Here is an 18,834-nt window from a genome sequence, read left to right on the forward strand (position 1 = left end):
AAGCTGGTTTATCTGGTAAGGCTATAGCTACTTCTCCAGTTCAGCTTCTTTCAAAGGAGACGGCTGGACAGAGGAGTTGCACAGCAGGGGAATAGCATCTAAAAGGGACCCAACACTGGAAAAGGGCAGCAGGTGACTTGGGGTAAATCAAGACAGTTTCTGCAGAACCCAAGGTTCTCTGCCCTGGAGCTCACCCTCTCCCCTCTTCTTTAATCACCAGGAATTAACGGACTAGGATTTCAGGCCCTCCTCCAAGACACATGACAGACAGAGTAACTGTATTCCTCAGGAAACATAAGTTTACAGGTCAAAATAATTTGACCTCAAGAAATAAAACCCTTTTAAACGAAAGATAACAACCTGAATACCACGTATCCCAGGAAGCAGGACAATTGGGACAGAAGAGCAAGCGTTTTGAATAAGCAGAATAATATTCTCAACAAAAGAGGGTACTGACATATGAAATGTCATAATAAATTAACAAAGATAAATATTGTGTTTGAATCATAATTGAAACAAATAAAAGAGATAAATGGCTGGATCGATAACGTTGAAGACAGAATGCATAGGCAAGAAGATCGTGTTGAGGAAATCTGGAACTCAGCAGAAGATAAAGAGAGACAACAAAATAAAGAAAGACTAAGACATGTTCTAAGGAAACAGAGGTATCAATATCCAAATCATGGAATGCCAAGAAAGAAAGGAAAAAGCAGAGAGAAAGAAATATTTGAAGAAATTAAAAAAGATGAAAGGCCTCAGACTGAGAGGCTATATAGCGTGCCAAGTAGGATAAAGAAAAATCCAAATCTAGACCTATCATAGGGAAATTCAGAAATCAAAGATAAAAAATTCTAAAAGTTTCCTAAAAGAACAGTAAGTCATCTAAAAAGGTAAAGATAAAAAAATAAAATAAAATAAATTAAAAAAATAAAAATAAAAGTAAAAAGGTAAAGATTCTGTCAGATTTCTTAATAGTACATTGGAGAACTATTATCAAAGTCTTAAAAATTCAAAAAACCCTGAACCTAGAATTTTATATATACAAATTATCATTCACACACAAGACTGTCATTAAGATATTTCCAGGCATATGAGGTTTACAACACAAAAATCCCATTTTGATAACTCTTGGAAGAGTACTCAAAAAGAGAAGTAAATTCAGGAAAGGACTGTGAGAGCCCTTCGTGGAAGAATGACCAAATACCTTTTAGCAAAACGTGTATGTCTAAAAAAAGCAAGGTTCAGAGTTCTCCTTGTGGCTCAGCAGGTTATGAACCTGATTAGTATCCATGAGGATGGGGGTTTGTTCCGTGACCTTGCTCAGTGGGTTAAGGATCCAGTGTTGCCATGAGCTGGGGTGTAGGTCACAGATGTGGCTCACATCTTGCGTTGCTGTGGCTGTGGCATAGGCCGAAAGCTGCCTCTCCCATTTGACCCCTGGCCTGGGAATCTCCACATGCCACAGATATGGCCCTTAAAAATGCAAATAAATAAATAAACAATAAAAAAGCAAAGATCGAACAAAAGACTTAAGAAGAAAAAATATATATATACATATATATTTTAGGGCTGCACCTGCAGCATACGGAAGTTCCCAGGCTAGGGGTCGAATGGGAGCTGCAGCTGCCAGCCTGCACCACAGCCACAGCAATGCTGGATCCCTAACCCACTGAGCCAGGCCATGGGTCAAACCCAGATCCTCATGGGTACTAGTTGGGTTCATAACCTGCTGAGCCACAATTGGAATTCCCAAAAAAACATATTCAGAACTCTTAAAACTAAAATTTTAGACACTATTGAGAATATAAACATAAGCGGAGGTCTTAACGGCAACCACCATAATAAAACAGAAGATAAAACCTTTAAATCAGCATGAGAAAATTAATACATGAAATGGAGATCATAAATATTAAAAAAACCCAAAAGGAATGCGGAGCAAGGGGAAAATATGAAATCATATGGCAGAAATAAGTCCTTATTTAGTAGTATTACAACACATAAGGGGATTTCTCCTAAAGTTAAAACGCTGAGGTTCATACTAGAATTAAAACAATGTAGCATTGCCGCACTAGCAGGCAGACAATTAAAATAAATTCATAGGTAAACAAAGGGACCCAAGTGCATAAGGAAATTTATTATATGAAAAAGGTGACATCGCAAATCACGGAAAAAAATCGAATTTTAAATAAATGATGTTGAGAGAACTAGATAATCATTTGGAAAAAGATAAAATTGAAATCATCTCTCTCAACCTCCCGAAGAGTAAACTGCACATGCCTCAGAGATATATGGTACACCAATGAAACCACTCAAGTATTAGAGGAAAATAGGTGATTTACCTGATAATTTGGGATTGGAAAAAGGCTTTCTCGTTATGACTCAAAATCCAAAATCAATAAGAGATAATTCAACTACATAAAAAATCTTCTGCATGGCTAAACTTACCAAAAACAACATCAAAAAGCACATTATATACTGGGAAAATTTTGCAATGTCTATCACAGATAAAGGGTTAACATCCCTAGTATGTAAATAGCTCACAAAAATCAAGAAGAAAAAGCCTAAACTGAGACTAATTTAAAAAAAAAAAAGTCAGAGTGAGAGACGGAGGCGGGGAAGGAGAGGAGATATTAAAAAGATAATCAGAATAAGAAAAATGCCCATTAAAACTAGACTGATACCATTTTGCAACTGCAAGCTAGGCAGAATTTCAAAAGCTTCATAAAGCATTCTGTTGACAAGAATATGAGGAAATAGGCACACAAAAATCAGTTCTGGTGGGAATGCAAAATGGTACAACCCCACAGGAGAGATTTGGCAACACGTCACACAATCACATATGCATATAACCTTTTGCCCATAATCCTATTTATATTAATTTACTTTGAAGATCCTTCTCCAAAAAAATGAAACAAAATATGTGCAAAGCTATTCACTATAATATTATTTATAATAACAAAATATTGAGAATAATCTACATATATGCAGAGCCGATTAGTAGACTATCATCTTATATCCATACAATGTCATAATATGCAGCCATAAAAATGACGACTATCTTTTGTAAGTTGATATGAAGTGATTTCCAGGATGTTTTAAAGTATAAGACACAGAGAGTACGCTATATTGTGTGGGAAAGAAGGTAAAATAAGAATATATACCCATTTTTGCAAAAGCAGCATAGGAATGATAAATCAGAAGCCAGTGAAATTGGTCACCCGCAGGGAATGAGATGAGTCAAGGAAGAAACACTAAAAAAAAAAAAAAAAAAAAAAAAAAAAAGAGAGAGAGAGAGAGAGAGACAGAAAACTCTGAATGTACTGTGCATATAGTTTTGATTTTTGACCCGTGTAAATTTTTCACCATACTGAAAAACAGTTAAATCATCAGCCATGTAGAGAAAGATCCTAAAACTGAATATAAACAGAAACAAATTAACTTATCTTCACATTAAATAGTAATAAGAGAACTCTACAGAAGGAAAAAATTAATGCAACAAAGTTTTAGTCATAGTGTTTGGATGGAACGCCTCAGTGAGACATAGTCTAAAAATAAGAATGGCAAAGAAATGTTGGGCCTTTCCTAACAGTACTGTTTTGAGTGGTGGTATGGAGACTGCAATTACAAAGTTACTTGCCTGTGTTACAGCAAAATGAACAGAAGAGTCCATTCACTGATGCTGAGGAACCATGGAGGTTGAGACCCTGCTGCAGAGAATTACTGTGAGGAACGAGTACAGACAAGGAATGGGAAAAAGGGGAGCAAGACGCCTACAGTACTGGACCGGAATTGGAGGTGTTAGTACATGATTTTTCTAAAGTATTCATTCATTAAGCTTTTCTCCAACCTTACTGCGATATAACTGAAGTACATGAAGCCACGCACATGTAAAGCACACAATTCATACGGTTTTGACAAACGTGCATACAAATAAAACCATCACTGTGATAAGGATATAACAAACATTTCATCGTTCCCAGAAGTTTCTTCACACTCTTTTCCAACTCTCCTTCTGCCTCCATCCTCCATTTCTCTCCTGTCATTATAGATGGGCATGCATTTTCTGGAATTTTATATAAATAGGAGCATATAGGATGTATTTTTGGAGGGGAGGCTGTGCCTGTGGCAAGTGGAACTTCCGGGACCAGGGATTGAACCTGCACAACAGCAACAACTCAAGCCGCTGCAGTGACACCACCTGATCCTTAACCCGCTGCACCGCAAGAGAACTCCGGGCATGCACTTTTTTAAAAAACCTGGCTTCTTTCATTAAGTACAATAATTTGAGTTTCATCAATGTTGTGCATTCCTTTTTACTGTTTTCATTCCTAAAACTGGAATGCCTCTGTTATTGGGTTCACATAAGTTTGTAACTGTTATGTCTTCCTGCTGAATTGTCCCTTTTATCATTCAAATTGTCCATCTTTTTATCTCAAGTGGAAGAGTGATACTCTCACTTGAAGCTTATTTTATCTGATTTAAAAATGGTCAATCTGGCCTTCTTCTGCTTATGATTTACCTGATATCTATTTACTTTGAAACTATTTGTGTCCCTGTATGTCACGTGAAGAAAATATAAAAGAGGAACTTGCTTTTTTATCCACTCTGTCAAACTCTACCTCTTTTTTTTGGGGGGGAGGGTTCTTTTTTGTCTTTTTAGGGCCGAACCGCAGCAAATGGAGGTTCCAAGGCTAGGGGTCGAATCGGAGCTGTAGCCATGGCCTACACCACAGCCACAGCAACGCCAGATCCGAGCTGCATCTGTGACCCACACCACAGCTCGCGGCAACACCAGATCCTTGACCCACCAAGCGAGGCCAGGGATTGAGCCTCCTGCAATCTCATGGTTCCTAGTCGGATTCGTTTCCACTGTGCCGCGACAGGAACTGCAGACTCTTATGTCTTCATTGAATTTAATGAAGTTATAAGCAGTGTTAGATTTAGTACTACCATTTTACTCTTTGTTTTACTCTCTTTTCCCCTCTATAGTTGTACCTATACTCCCCCTTTCCAGTCTTATTTGGGATTACTTAAATAATTTTTACTCTTCCATTTTTACCTTTTCATTGGCATTTTTGATAAATCTCTCTGTATTATTTTGTAGTGTTTGCTCTAGAGATTACAATGCAGGTCCTTTATATTCAAGTAAAATGTGGAAGCTTGGAAATGATATAAACTCCATCACGAGTCCCTCAGCTGACCTTTGTGGTGTCATGTTCATTTCTATTATATCCTCATACACTGAAAATTCCAGCAGATAGTGGGATTATCTCTGCCCTCAATGGTCACATGTCATGTCAATACCTAGATATTTACCATTTATGTTTTTCTCCCCTCATTCCTCAAGACCAATTTTCTTTTGCTATTTTTTTTTCTCTGCCCTGATAAATGTTCTTTACCATCTCTCACAGCATAGGTGATCTAGTGACAGCTTCTCTTAGTTCTCCTTCATCTGAGAAGAGTTCAATTTTGGCTTCATACCTGAAGTGTATTTTTGGCTGGCTATAGAATTCTGGGTTGAGGGTTCTTCTGTTTCAGCTCTTTAAAGATGAGCTGCCTCTGTCTTCTGATATCCAGAGTTTCTGATGAGAAATCTCCAGTCACTAGAACTTTTGTTCCCCTGGATGTGACGTGTGGTTTTTACTCCAAATGCTTTCAAAGGTTTTTCTTTGCTTAATTTTCACCATTTTTAGTATGTGCCTCTAGGTGTGGTTTTTTTTGAGTTCATCCTGTTTAGGGTTTCTTAAGCTTCTTGACTCTTGAATCTGCCAACAAGGAATAAAATTAGGATTCGATAAGAAGCTAATAGCTGTAAGGAGCACATACAGTGAAGCCCTGGAAGAGGAGTGAGCTCTGCCAGGTCTGTGAAGGGGGGAGTTGCCAGGTATGGACTGAAGTAGGTATACAGAGTGTGAGGGGGTGGTCTAGCTGGGGGACAGTGGGAGCAAACGTGAGATGCAACAGGCACGGAACCCAGCCCTTCATTCTCCAGGGCACTTTCACGTCACTCTTTTTTTCTTTTTGCTTAACCAAGCTGGCTTTGTTTTTGAAATTCTTACTAACATGTTTAGGGGGGACACGTAGCCTCACCCTGTCTTGTCTTTTTAAGGGCGAGAGTGGCATTTCCCCTTCCCCTACCTCTGAGGATGTCTAACACGGGGCTTTGCAAATTAACAAATAATAATAACATAGGGAGTTCCCATCGTGGCACAGCGGAAACGAATCCGACTAGTATCTGTGAGGACGCAGGTTTGATCCCTGGCCTCACTCAGTGGGTTAAGGATCCGGGGCTGCCGTGAGCTGTGGTGTAGGTCGAAGATGCAGCTCGGATCCCATGTTGCTGTGGCTGTGGCGTAGGCCGGTAGTTGCAGCTTCGATGAAACTCCTATCCTGGAAACCTCCATAAGCTGCAGGTGTGGCCCTAAAAAAAAGCACACACACATACCAAAAAAAATGCCGGCTTAATCTTTAGATAGTATGTGAGGGATGGATTCTGACTTGGCACTTTATGAAGATGCAGTGGCAGAATGAGGAAGGCATTTTCCCTGTTAAAAAGGCACCAAATCTGCCTCCTTAGACAGTAACAAGTGAATTGGTTGAAGCAGTTTGAGACTCTTAGAAACAGGATAAGCGAAAATGTTCATTTTATCACCCAAATTTATACCTACTAAACTAACCCTCCAAACCTTAGAGGTTCATCCATATTAATTACAATATTTAAGGGGCTAAAATTAAGTGCTTTGTTGGTTTCTCTAGATAATTTACATATCATTATTTCACAATTTATGTTGCGGTGATTTTTATTAAAATTAGTAAGTGAAAATGGAATGATATTACCTCCAAGCTTTCAGGACCCTAGGGTCAGAGTCACTAATTTTTTCCTCCTTTAAAATTATAATTGTCAATTTAAAAATACACACACACATATATATATATGCAGAACTTAATCATTTATTTTAAAAATGAAAGCATGAAATCAAAATGAGTTGGTATTTATAATTTCACTGGGAATGCATCAATGCTTTATACTATAAAGGGCGAGAAGAAAAAAAATAGAAAGAAGCAGAGATAAATGAACCAGAGTGGAGAAGAGGAGGAAAGCAAAAAAAAAAAAAAAAAAAAAAAAAAAGAGTAAGAAGAAATGACATTGTTTAACTTTGTTAGCCCTGAACCTTCCAAATGTATTTAACTCTCAAGCCCAAAAAACAGCTGGAGCCCGGTGAGTCCTTCTAGAGAAGCATTCTGGGAAGGCTCTGGTTATGGCCGTCCTCAAACTCTCTCCAGGAGTAGCATGTGTCGTGTGCAAAGACCTTGGAGTCCAAAGACAGAGACCAGAACACCTGCAGAGGGACTTTCGGGACCCCCACATCCCAGCAGAGAGACGTGGGCCTGGTTAACACGCTTCGGCCCAAGGTGCCTTCTCTCAGGGCCCCTTCTTTGGAGAGGCCCAGCCCAGAGGAGTCTGCAGACTAGACAGGGGTGTGACAGGTTTTATGAGGTACAATGTACACCTGTGAGAGGTTTCTGCTCTTCATTCGGACTCCGGGCACCTGCCCACTGCTCCGGAGGCCAGAGCCTTTGGATGGAGTGCGGTAGAAGCTAAGAAACAGACACACCCTCCCATCCTGAAGGCAGGAATCATTAGCTCTTGTCCTAGACGTCTCTGTCTTCTTATTCCATCTTGGTTCCATCTCCCCTTTCTCCCGTCCTTCGGGGTTTGCTTTTTAGGGCTGCCCCTGCGGCTTCTGAAATTCCCAGGCAAGGGGTCGAATCAGAGCTGCAGCTACTGGCCTGCACCGCAGCCACAGCCATGCCGGATCTGAGATTCGACTGCACCCTCCGCTGCAGCGTGCAGCAACGCTGGATCCTTGACCACTGAGTGGGGCCCGGGGTGGACCCCGCATCCTCCCGGAGACTAGGTCGCGTTCTTAGCCCTCCGAGCCACAACGGGAACGCCTCCTCCAGTGTTTTCCGATGGGCTCCTCTGACTCGCTCCCTCCCCATCTTCAGTTTCTTCCCACCTCTCATGTGAGGTCACGCTGGGAAGTGGTGATCTGACAGGACTTGCTGTGGGCCCGCTCCACCCACCTGCCACACACCCCCCATCCCCGACTCAAGCCACCCCAGGCACCGTGACAGGGGGGCCCTGCCCTAAATCCTTCAGAGGGGGCAGCGGGAGCCAGGGGTGTTTGTGGTCTGTGTCACTGTCCATCTCGGAGTTGGGAGGGGACTGTTGTTTCGGGAGCAGAGTCTCCTCAGAACCCCTATCTTCACACCACCCCCCCTCAGCAGAGAGAGGATGTGGCCCACGTGACACTTCCTGACAGCTCAAGGAGACAATTAATGCCTCACAGCTGCCTCTACCAGGGAAGGTGCCGGAAGAGGAGGAAATGGGGGGGGGGTAAATCTGCAAAAAAGTTTTAAAGCAGCAGTAGAGAGGAAGGAGGGGATTGAATGGAAATCTTTCCGAGCAAACATGGAGTCACCACGGAGCGAGGCCAACAGACGTCTCAGTTGTCTGAGCTTCTGGAAAGAACAAGGAAGCCAGTATCGGAGCCTCAGCCCCGGGCCTGGCGTCCTGAAACGCTGGACATTGAACCCTGCCTGTCTCCCCGCCAGGGATGGGACGTGCCTCAGGCTGCAGGTGCCCAGCTGCCAGGGCAGGGAGAAAGTGAAAAACCCCTGGAAAAGCAGTTTCTGATAAAAGGCAGATGGACAGACAGAGATGGACGGGCCTCCTTCCTGTCCAGACACCCCTCATCTGCCTGGGCAGACGGATGGGCCTTCCTCCGGGCTTTATAGATTAATGCGTCTTTCTTATCAATTATGGAGACAAGAAAGTGTAATTTTCTCCCCATGTTTATGCTGTTCAGGATTAATCTGCCTATAAATGGATAATCTGTCAGCTTTCCAAGACACTGAAGTGGGGAGGGGGTGGGGTAGGAAACAGGGAAGAGATTTACCAGTGGGTAAAATGCCATCTGCTTTATTAGGTTGTTTCATAAACCCGACATTCAATTTGTTCTGGAGGGCTTGGTGACGGATTATTCCGTAAATTCCCAAATAATTACGATAACCAGAGAAAGGAGAGCAGGAGGGGGGTTGGGCCGGGGCTGGGGGTTGCCAGCACACCTGTGCGGAATGGTCCCAGAGGCCAGCATCCATCCTCAGCCCCCTCCGAGGGCGCAGGAGGAAGGCTGGGCCTTCGAGAGGGACTGACAAAACGGGCCCAGGAAGCCTCTGGGTCCCATCCATCCCTCGCCTTCAAACCCTTAGCTTCTCTGCTCTCCTCGACAAGATGGTGAATTCAGGCCAACGCGGATCCTGTTATCAATGAGCGTCTTGCATTCTTTCTCCGGTCGCATGCACCTGACTAGCTCTGCGAACTCAGGTAAGTCAAACCCTCTGTTTTTCCCCCACCCCCGCCTCTCTTCAACCACCCACCTCCTATGGTTGGTGCCAGGATCAAGTCAGTTCCTACGGATGCAAACTGTTACATTCAGAATCCGTAAGCAATGCGGTCCTGCCGTACAGCGCAGGGAACTCGATGCAGTCTCTTGGGATAGACCACGAAGGGAGACCGTAGGAGAAAAAGAATGCGTATGTAGGGATGAGGGGTCACTCTGCTGCAGGGCAGAAATGGGAAGGACGTTGTAAATCAACTACGACAGAAACATTTAAAAATAAACAAAACTTTAAAAAATGGTGCTTGGTGCACATACTAAGTCCTGTATAAACTCTTTGCATTTTTTATTATTTCTTTGTGTTTTTATCCCACAGTGCTGAGCCAAGATGCTGACAGGACAACGTGCTCTCCAGAGACAGCCGATGGTTGGGCCTGAAAAGCAACAGTGGGAATCTGAATCGGGGCGCTGATAGGCGCCTCGGCAATCACCGTGCATCTGTCCCCTGCTTGCACCCCACCAGGGACCAGGAGCTCCCCGCCCACTGCTGGGCGGCTCTGGCCTTCGTCTCGCCTAAAGCTAAGGGTGCCTTTCCCACAGGGCCTGCCCCAGGGTTAGAGCCGCTGCGTTGGTGCAGCGAGGCAGGCAGAGCCCCTGGGTGAAGCACAGTCTTGATTACAAGCTCTGAGAGCTCGTTTCTCAGCAGAACGCTGTTCAATTACCCGGTGCACGTTTTATCCTTTAAATTTCCAAATGCTGCCTTCTGTGGCTTCTGTATTCTTATTTGCTGCTTGTGCTGCGGTGGGGGACAGTGGGGGAGGGAAGGCCACACAGCGTGTGTCCTGAAGGCCCGCCTTTACCTGATGCTCTTCCAGTGTCCAGGGAGCCCAGATGGGGCAGGGGAGGGGGCTGGAATCCTCTCTGGCCATCTCTGAGCCTTTGTCTTCCCAAGGCCAGTCCCTGCTATCTCAGCTGGCTGCCAAGATAAAGAGGCTCTGTGGGGAGCGGGGGGTCCCTGTGGTTTGCCACAAAGAAGGTGTCTGTGTCACTGGGGGCAGCTGGGTGGAACACACCCCCCCTTGTGTCTCAAAGGGCATTCCTGACCACAGGCATCCACGTTATCCATATGGCATACAGAATTTGTTCCCCTCGCATCGTCAGGTTAAGGGATTTACTTCATTGGACCTTACGGGGAGTCAGGATCTGGACGGCACAGTGGCCTTCTACTGTGCTGCCTGTTGAGAACTGATCTCTCTTCTTCTTCTGGTAAAAGAACTGTCTTTTCTGTGGAGAATCCATCCAAGTGGTTGGATGGGATTAGGACTGCCCTTCTTCAGGGACGTGCACAAGGCCTGTCCTGGCCAATCGGAAGGCTTCGGAGCTTTGGCCAAAGTAATTGAATCAGGGATAGCCATGTGACCCAAACCAGGCAATCAGTCCTTCCATAGAACATTTTTTTAAGAGAGAGAGAAAAGAGAGGAAGGAAGGGAGGGAGAGTCTTGCTATCTGAATCTGAATTTTTTTTTTTTAACAGTTGCACGCACGGCATATGGAAGCCCCCAGGGCCAGGAATGAAATCTGAGCTGCAGTGTAGCTGCAGCAATACCAGATCCTTTAACCCACTGTGCCAGGCTGGGGATTGAACCCGCACCGCTGCAGCGACCCGAGCCATTCCAGTTGGATTAACCCACTGTGCCACAGCAGGAGCTCGTCCACAGACTTTTCCATTGGGGAAGAAGCTTTATTCTTTCCCCCGAGTTGCTAATCTGTTAGGATGGGAGCCTTTGGATATGCGTGTCCACCATGCTCCCCATGAGAAGAGCACCTGGGGGAGACAAAGCCCTGATAACACAGTGGAAATCCTGAACCCAGCCTGAACGAAGCAGACACGCCTTCTAGACTTTTCGGTTACGTGAGTGAAAATATTCCCCTTCTGCTCGATAGCATGAGTTGTGCTCTGCTGCCGTCATACAAAACCCCACCAACGCGCGGGCTAGAATTAGTCCCCCTCCCACCCTCAAGCTTGACCTCGCCAAGGCAAGGTGTTGGTCGTGAAAGGGCTGGGAGCTGGGGTGATCGCCTGCATTTCAACAAGGAGTCGGGCTGCACAGCTTCAGGGGTCATGTCCAGTTCCCAGATGCTCCTCTTCTATTACAACCCCCGTTCCCTAGTAGTATTTCTCGGGGTCTGACAGATGTGTTTCTCCTTTACCAGGTGATCAAATTTCTTCGACCCTCTTCCCACTGACCTTGTCTCCATCAATCATCACACACTCCCCAGGGGTAGGAGCTCAACCGCTTCTAGGTTTTCTTTGTCGCCAGCAATTTCCGGTCCAAGGTTCTCAGTATCTGACATGGAGCATGGTGGCTTGAGGGTATCTGTGTGTTTGTGAGTATATGGGCATGTTCTCAGGGACATGTGAGAATGAAGCTGGAGGGTCTGCCAAGGTCACGTGTGCTGCAGACCGGAAGAAGAGAGACAACAAAGAGCTGAGCAAAGAGGACCGCTTGAGTTTGCAGAATCCGAGGGTTCCTGCTCCATAACTTGAGCTGCTTTACATTATCATTTGTTCAGATCCCACCTTCCACCAAAAGAAGACCAAGGGAACGTACAACTCTAGTTATTGTTTATATAGACAAGGAAGACATAAGCATGGTGTTTGCTTCCTAAATTGGGTGCCCTGCCCTGCCCACTTGAGGACCCTAAAAGCAGGCTCATCCTACCAGCGCAGGTTCTCACCAACTGGCCTGCCCAGAATCCCTGGCTGGGCTGAGGACTGACGGGCTTTTTCTGCCAAAGGGAATCTATAAAGAATGGAAGACGTGACTGCTTCTTTAAATGTGCAGACACTGACACAAGGCTATAAGGATCATAAAGTCTATGATACATGACACCCCTAGAGGAACAAATTAAAGCTTCAGTAATCAGCCCTGAAGAAATGGACATCTGCAGACGGCCTGACAAAAAATGCAAAATATTATCTTTAAAAATGAAAAGACAAGCCATAGACAAAGAGAGAATATTCACAGCTTATATATCTGACATAAGACTCATGTCCAGAATTTATAAAGAATGTTTGCAACTCAAAAATTATGTTTCAAAAGTAATTTAAAAAGTGGCAAAAGATAATGCACAAAAAAGGTGCAGAATTTAATGAGCACATTACAAGATTGCCAACACCTGTAGTTGCCAGAGAAATACAATTTAAAACCACAATGAAATACCACGTCATACCCAATAGAACAAGTGAAATATTAAAAATAAGCTTATTTTTAATTTTTTTTTGCTTATTATTATTATTTTTTTTTTTTTGCTGGTGCCGATGTGGAGCATCCGGAATTCTCTTGCACGGCTGGCGGGAGTGTCAAATAGCACAACCTCTTTGGAAAAGAGTTTTGTAGTTTCCAGAGTTCCCATTGCGGTGCAGTGGAAATGAATCTGACTAGGAACCATGAGATGGTGGGTTCAATCCCTCGCCTTGCTCAATGGGTTAAAGATCCAGCAAATTGCCATGAGCTGTGGTTTAGGTCACAGATGTGGCTTGGATCCTGTGTTGCTGTGGTGTAGGCCAGCAGCTGTAGCTCCAATTTGACCCCTAGCTTGGGAACCTCCATATGCCACAGGTAGAGCCCTAAAAAGCAAAAAAAAAAAAAAAAAAAAAAAAAAAGATAGTTTTGCAGCTTCTTAAAAAGTTAAACATACAACAGCCCTTTAACTATTAGGCATTTACCCAAGAGAAATGAAAAACACATGTTCACACAAAGACTTAACGTACAAATATTTACAGCAAACTATTTGTAAATAGCCAAGACTGTAAACAACCTAAATGTCTATCAACAGGTGAATGGATGAACAAATCATGGTACCTCCACACAGTGGGATATTACTCAGCAGTAAAAAAGAGAGAGAGAAGATGAACCAGGGGTTCTCACCGTGGCTATGTGTTAAGGACACAGCATTGTCTCTGAGAATGTGGATTCGATCCCTGGCCCCACTCAGTGGGTTAAGGACCCAGCATTGCTATAAGCTGTGGCACGGGCCACAGATGCACTTGGATCCCGTGTGGCTGTGGCTGTGGTGTAGGCTGGCAGCTGCAGCTCCGCTTCAACCCCAGCCCAGGAATTTCCATATGCAACAGGTACAGCCATGAAAAAAAAAAAAAAAAAAGGAACTGATGGCATATATCACTACGTGCATGAATCTCAAAAACATTACACTGAGTCAAACAAATCAGAAATGCAAAAAAGCCCATATTCTATATTGCCATGTCTAGGAAGCTGGAGAAGAGGCAAGATTAATCTGTGGTGCTAGAAATGGGATCAGGCCTGGAGTGGAGACGGGGCATTGACTACAAAGGGACACATGGAGCTTTCTGGGATGAGGGAAATGGCCACTCCTTACCTGGAGTCGTGCTTATGGGACTAGATACATTTGCCAACTCTCGTCCAACTGTACACTTCAGCTGTGTGCACAATACAGTCTGTAAAACATTCCTCACTGAATAAAATCTTCCTTAATTAAGACAAGTACAAGGAGGAGTGTGACGGGAGCTCTGACTTGTGTGCCCTTGTCCTGCTCTTACTTCTTTTTTGCTGCAGCAACGCCAGATCCTTAACCCCCTGCACCCCCGACTGGTACCTCCACAGAGACAAGCCGGATCCTTAACCCCCTGCGCCACAGTGGGAACTCTGTGCTGTTACTTCTTGAGACAGTGCACTGTGGGTCTAACAGACTGGAGGGGAAGCCTCTGGGCCAGAGGTCTAGCTTTGGGCATCGCAGCCCAGGACCCACCAGACAGGTGACAGACAGTCCAGGCATCCTTGGGGCGCTGTCCTGAGCAGAACCCTGAGAAAGGAGTCATTTCCCAGGTACAGCAGAAGCAAGCAGACTCTTCCCCCAAAGCCAAGTTCTCTGGCCCAATTACGTGGGCAAGTTATTCAACCTTTGCGAGCCCCAGTTTCCCCATCTCTGAAGGGGAGAAAGTGCCCAGGGTTTTGGTTAAGACTGAATGAATAAACCTTAAGTGTTCAGACTTGAGCCCAGCAGAGAAGACAGTGCATGATACATGCTGGCTGCTCGGGGACGGTGGGGGGCTGAGGCGGCTGGGTGAGCGAGCTCAAGGGACAAGAGGGAAGCTGCCTATCTCTTGCTACCTGTGCCAAAGGCACCGTGCACCCCAGGTGTGGGCACGCACCGTGGACTCTGCCTATCAGGGGTTTTCATTTCCTAGGGCCGCCATAACAAGGGACAACAATTAGGTGGCTTAAAACATCAGAAATTGGAGTTCCTGTTGGGGCTCAGTGGGTTAGGGGCTCAACATAGTGTCCTTGAGGATTTGGATCTGATCTCTGGCCTCACTCAGTGGGTTTAAGGATCCTGCGTGGCCGCAAGCTGCTGTATAGATTGCAGACGCAGCCCGGGTCTGGTATCACTGCAGCTGTGGCTGCGGCCAGCAACTGCAGCTCCCATTTGACCCCTAGCCCAGGAACGTCCATATGCCACAGGTGCAGCCGTAAAAAAAACAAAAAGACAAACAAAAACACCCAGAAATTTATTATCTCACTGTATGGAGGCCAGAAGTCCAAAATCAAGGTGCTGCGGGGCCACCCATGCTCCCGAGTCTCCAAGACAGGATCCTTCCCTTCTTCCAGCATCTGGAGGCCCCGGTGCTCCCTGGCTTGTGGCAACCTCCTTCCAAACCCTGCCCCCATCAGGACACGGCCTTCCTCCCTCTTTCTCTCTGGGTTTAAATCTTCCTCTTCATATCAGGACACCAGTCACACTGGGTCAGGGCCCACTCTGCTCCAGTCCGACCTCATCTTAACCTGTCTGCAAGACTCTGCAAAAAAGTCACCTTTGCAAGTCCCAGGGGACACAGTCAACCCAGAACGCCGGGTCTCTACCCTGGACGGGGTGTATCTGGCGGGGAGGTTCGGTACACACGTGTGTCTGGGTGTGTCATCACGCAGGTCTGTGCAGGGCCCACCGGCATGGTGCATGTGCGCTCACACCTCCAGGCCCCGGCCGTGTGGACCTGTGCATTGGGTTCCATGGTCCCGTCTCGGGTTTAAATCCAGCACGGCAGCGTCAGTCTTTACGAATGGGCTTGTTTTCTCCCCCGCTCCCCACAGGCCCCTGTGCTCATAAACAAAAGGTTTTAGGTGACTTTCCAATAGTAAAATGAGTTATTTCCTGACTGACTTATTTCCTCCTCTAACTGTACACGGACCGCCCCCCTCGACTTACGGAGGAAGAAAGACAAAAGGCCAGGACTCAGGCTGACCGTGGGCGCCTGTACACACTTTCACAAGGAGCGGATGGGGCGTGGTTTTCAGAGCAAACGCCGAGGGCCCCTGGGGTCTTCTTGACGGAGATAAACACCTGCAACCATCCCCAGCCCACCTCACACCATCAGGGCTTCCTACTCTAGAACTGCGTATATATTTTAAGGTGCAAACATTAACACCGATATCTCAGTTTTTTAAGATAAAAATACCAATAATAATTCACCACTGCCACCGCCACCCCCAGTTACCCTAAGGCTGCTGCTAGTTTCTCCATTAGCAAGTGGGAACAGGGGGCGGGGTAAGGCGGTGGAGAGCACCGCCTGCCCTCCTTCTGTCCCCCCAAGAAATGGAGGTTCAGCTGTGGCGATCGCCCCGCCTGGTCTAAAAGCAACTGGACAGACAGCCTAAGCAGCAGATTCTCACCGCCTCTTTTCAGAGACATACAGTTTACGAAAGTGGGCAGAAAGTTCGAGACCAGATTCCCACCTCCTCCTTGGACAGGAGGGAAGACGGAGGGCTGGGAAGGAATTTGGCCTTGCCTAAGCTCAGCGTCCAGGCTCTCCTGCCTCCCCCTCTCCATCTCGTTACTCTCGAGGGTGGGACAGAAGAAAGGGGTGGTAGAGGGAAGAGTCCCCGATCCAGGGAAGGCACGAAAGAGAGCCACAGGAGAGCATCTCGGAAGGCACAGAAACCCCCTCTCCAGCTGACGGTTCCTCTGCAGCCCCGACTTCCCTCCCAGGGAGTCCAAGGTGTGCACCGCCTGCCCCAGCCCCCTCCGGCTGATCTGCTTAACCCAGAGACACTATTTCTCCCGCGCTTTGATCCTGCAGGCGCCGGCAGTTTTTTGTTCTATTATTCACTGCTGCACTGTCTCTCCCTTATTACAGACTGTGGCCGGCCTGCCCACTGCCTCCCCAAGGCCACTGGCTCATGTCCATCAGTAACTCAGTAACAGTGACTGCGTCTGAGATGCCTTTGGGGAGAGGGGTTTGCACCACTTCCGAATCAGAGTTTTCTATAAACCTGCTTCTGGGAAGAGAGTAGGAGAGGAAGACAATATAGGCATAAAAATTACAGACGTGACTGCAAAGAGGCTAAGAGGCATGTCTCCTCCGCCCAGCTGACTGCGCAGGGTTTGGAGGCAAAAGCTCTTGCGTGCGTGTCCCCCAGAGCAGCCAGGACGCAATCAGACATCAGTCACTAGCACGTATTTAACGAGGGAATGCGGGACGGAGCGTCTCCTCCCAAGCCTCAAGCCCATTTCCTTCAAAGACAAGGGAAACAGCACAGAGTCTCGTGGCACTTCTACCTATCTATACAGCACGGGGGAATAAATTCGTTTACCCACAGTCCACACACACACACACACACACACACACACACACACACACCAGAGAATGTAAGACCTATGCAGGCATAGGCTGTATCCCCAACACCGAGCACAGTGCCCAGCACATAGTAGGTCCTCAACTAATGTGTGCAATAAATGAATGGACTGGGTCTCCCGAGCCCTGGGGTTTCACTGCAGCTCAGCCACCAGCTTGCTGAGTCACACGGGCCAGTCCCTTCCCCTCTCTGGGTCTCAATTTGTCCCTCTGGGTCTGGAGGGCTTTGGGCCAGATTTCCAGGGAGGTCACCCAGTCTAGACATTTCTTGAAGAAGATCACCAGTGTCCCCATACAGAGTCACCCTGTGAGCCTTCCAGGCCCCTGTTCTGCCCCTGGCATCTTCCTCCACAGGAAATCTCCATGGGCACCTCCATCACCAGGTGCTTGGAGGACCTGGGAGAAGTGGGTATGAAGGGGTGATATAGTCCAACACCGTTATCTACGGCCGGGGCGAATGTTCGGCGACTAAAGAAATGCCCTCGGATGGAATGCACGGCTTCGGCAACAGGGGCAAAACTTTCTTAAGTTCGTACCTTCATCCCTTTGTTTTTTCCTTTTTGGCCACACCCACCATATGTGGAAGTTCCCAGGCCAAGCAGCCCCAGCAGTGAAAACGCCTGATCCTTAACCTGCTGAGCCACCAGGGGTGTCCCCATACCTTCATTCCTGAAGTTGCTCTCCTCCCACCAAAATTCCAGGCACTGGAAGCCCCTGTGGTGACACTGGATGGTATCCATCAACAGAGCGGAGCCAGCAGCTGGGAGAGCCTGAGAAACAGGGGAAGCCCTAAAGAAGCCGTTTGCCAGCAGGCAGCCCTAGAAATACAGGTGGAGCGGAACAGGGGCAGAGGCCAGGGTCGCCTTTGATGGATACATCTTTAAATCTCCAAGGAGAGAAAACCCACCCCAAACTGACTGCTCCAGACAAGCAGAGGGTGGGGCCACAGAAGACTCTGAACAACTCAGAGTCGGGAATTAGGGGAGGACGGGGCCTGCCCAGGAGAGCAACTGTATGCAGAGAAGTGTATGCAGTGTGGCTCCCTCTGTGGACTAAGGCACAGGAGTCTCCTTCTCCTGGGGGCGTTCACCCTCCTCAGCTAAGCCTTCGCTGCTGGGCCCCCTTCAGACATTGTTCTGACTGGGTGGGTCCCCACCTCGCCTCTCTGGAACTGTTACTAGTCCATGTCTTTGTTGGGCTGGCAAAGGGGTAGCGGGTATCCCCCAGTTTACTGGCCCGGGAGGTGGAATTTGTAGGCTGGCCAGGGTAGCTCTTAATTCCTTCATTCTAAGTCTTGATCCAAACACTGCAACACCCCCACCGCCTACGCCGCCGCCTCCTGCCCGCAGCCGCAGCGCTGTTTTGCCAGGAGCGCCTAACTCAAGGTCAGCGAGCCCTCAAGGCCAGGAGGAGGGGAGGAGGGGGTGGTGGTTCCCAGCACTGCTGTCACCTGACCCTTCCTTTGCAGGCTGCTGACTCCCAAACAATACGGTCCACGCCGGTTTGCAGAGTACCTTCCGTCTAGTTTTCCAGGAATCCATTCCCACCAAACAAACACGCGGGTTCCCGTGGCCCTGCGCGGACCTGGAAAAACACCGCTCTTGGCTGGGCTCCCAGCGGGCCGCTTGCGGTCTGCTCCGGCCAGCGCGGCCCAGGCTGGATGGACGAGGCCCTGCCATGGCGCCCAACTTCCACTAGAGGGAGGCCTCGGGCCGCACAACGTGCCACCGCGCCCGGCTCGCCCGCGCCTGCGCGGAG

At 47.1% G+C, this 18,834-nt stretch overlaps 1 protein-coding gene across 4 annotated transcripts in view; it reads right to left on the minus strand.

Annotated features, from left to right (window-relative positions):
* Positions 1–18,770, minus strand: part of LOC102160111 — a 44,629-nt gene extending 25,859 nt beyond the window's left edge. For 3 of the 4 annotated variants that reach the window (XM_013989671.2, XM_005656761.3, XM_021063895.1), the window contains exons 1-2: positions 18,591–18,770; positions 17,738–17,846 (exon numbers count right to left, since the gene is read on the minus strand). In XM_013989671.2, the coding sequence (XP_013845125.1) occupies positions 17,738–17,846; positions 18,591–18,755 (274 nt within the window). In that variant the 5' untranslated portion in view covers positions 18,756–18,770. Of the gene's footprint in view, positions 1–14,942; positions 15,540–17,737; positions 17,847–18,590 lie in introns of those variants that run through there. The other variant, XR_002336085.1, reaches the window with a different exon arrangement.

This window comes from Sus scrofa, chromosome 9, assembly GCF_000003025.6.
Source record: "Sus scrofa isolate TJ Tabasco breed Duroc chromosome 9, Sscrofa11.1, whole genome shotgun sequence".
In the NCBI taxonomy this organism is placed as follows: Eukaryota; Metazoa; Chordata; class Mammalia; order Artiodactyla; family Suidae; genus Sus; species Sus scrofa.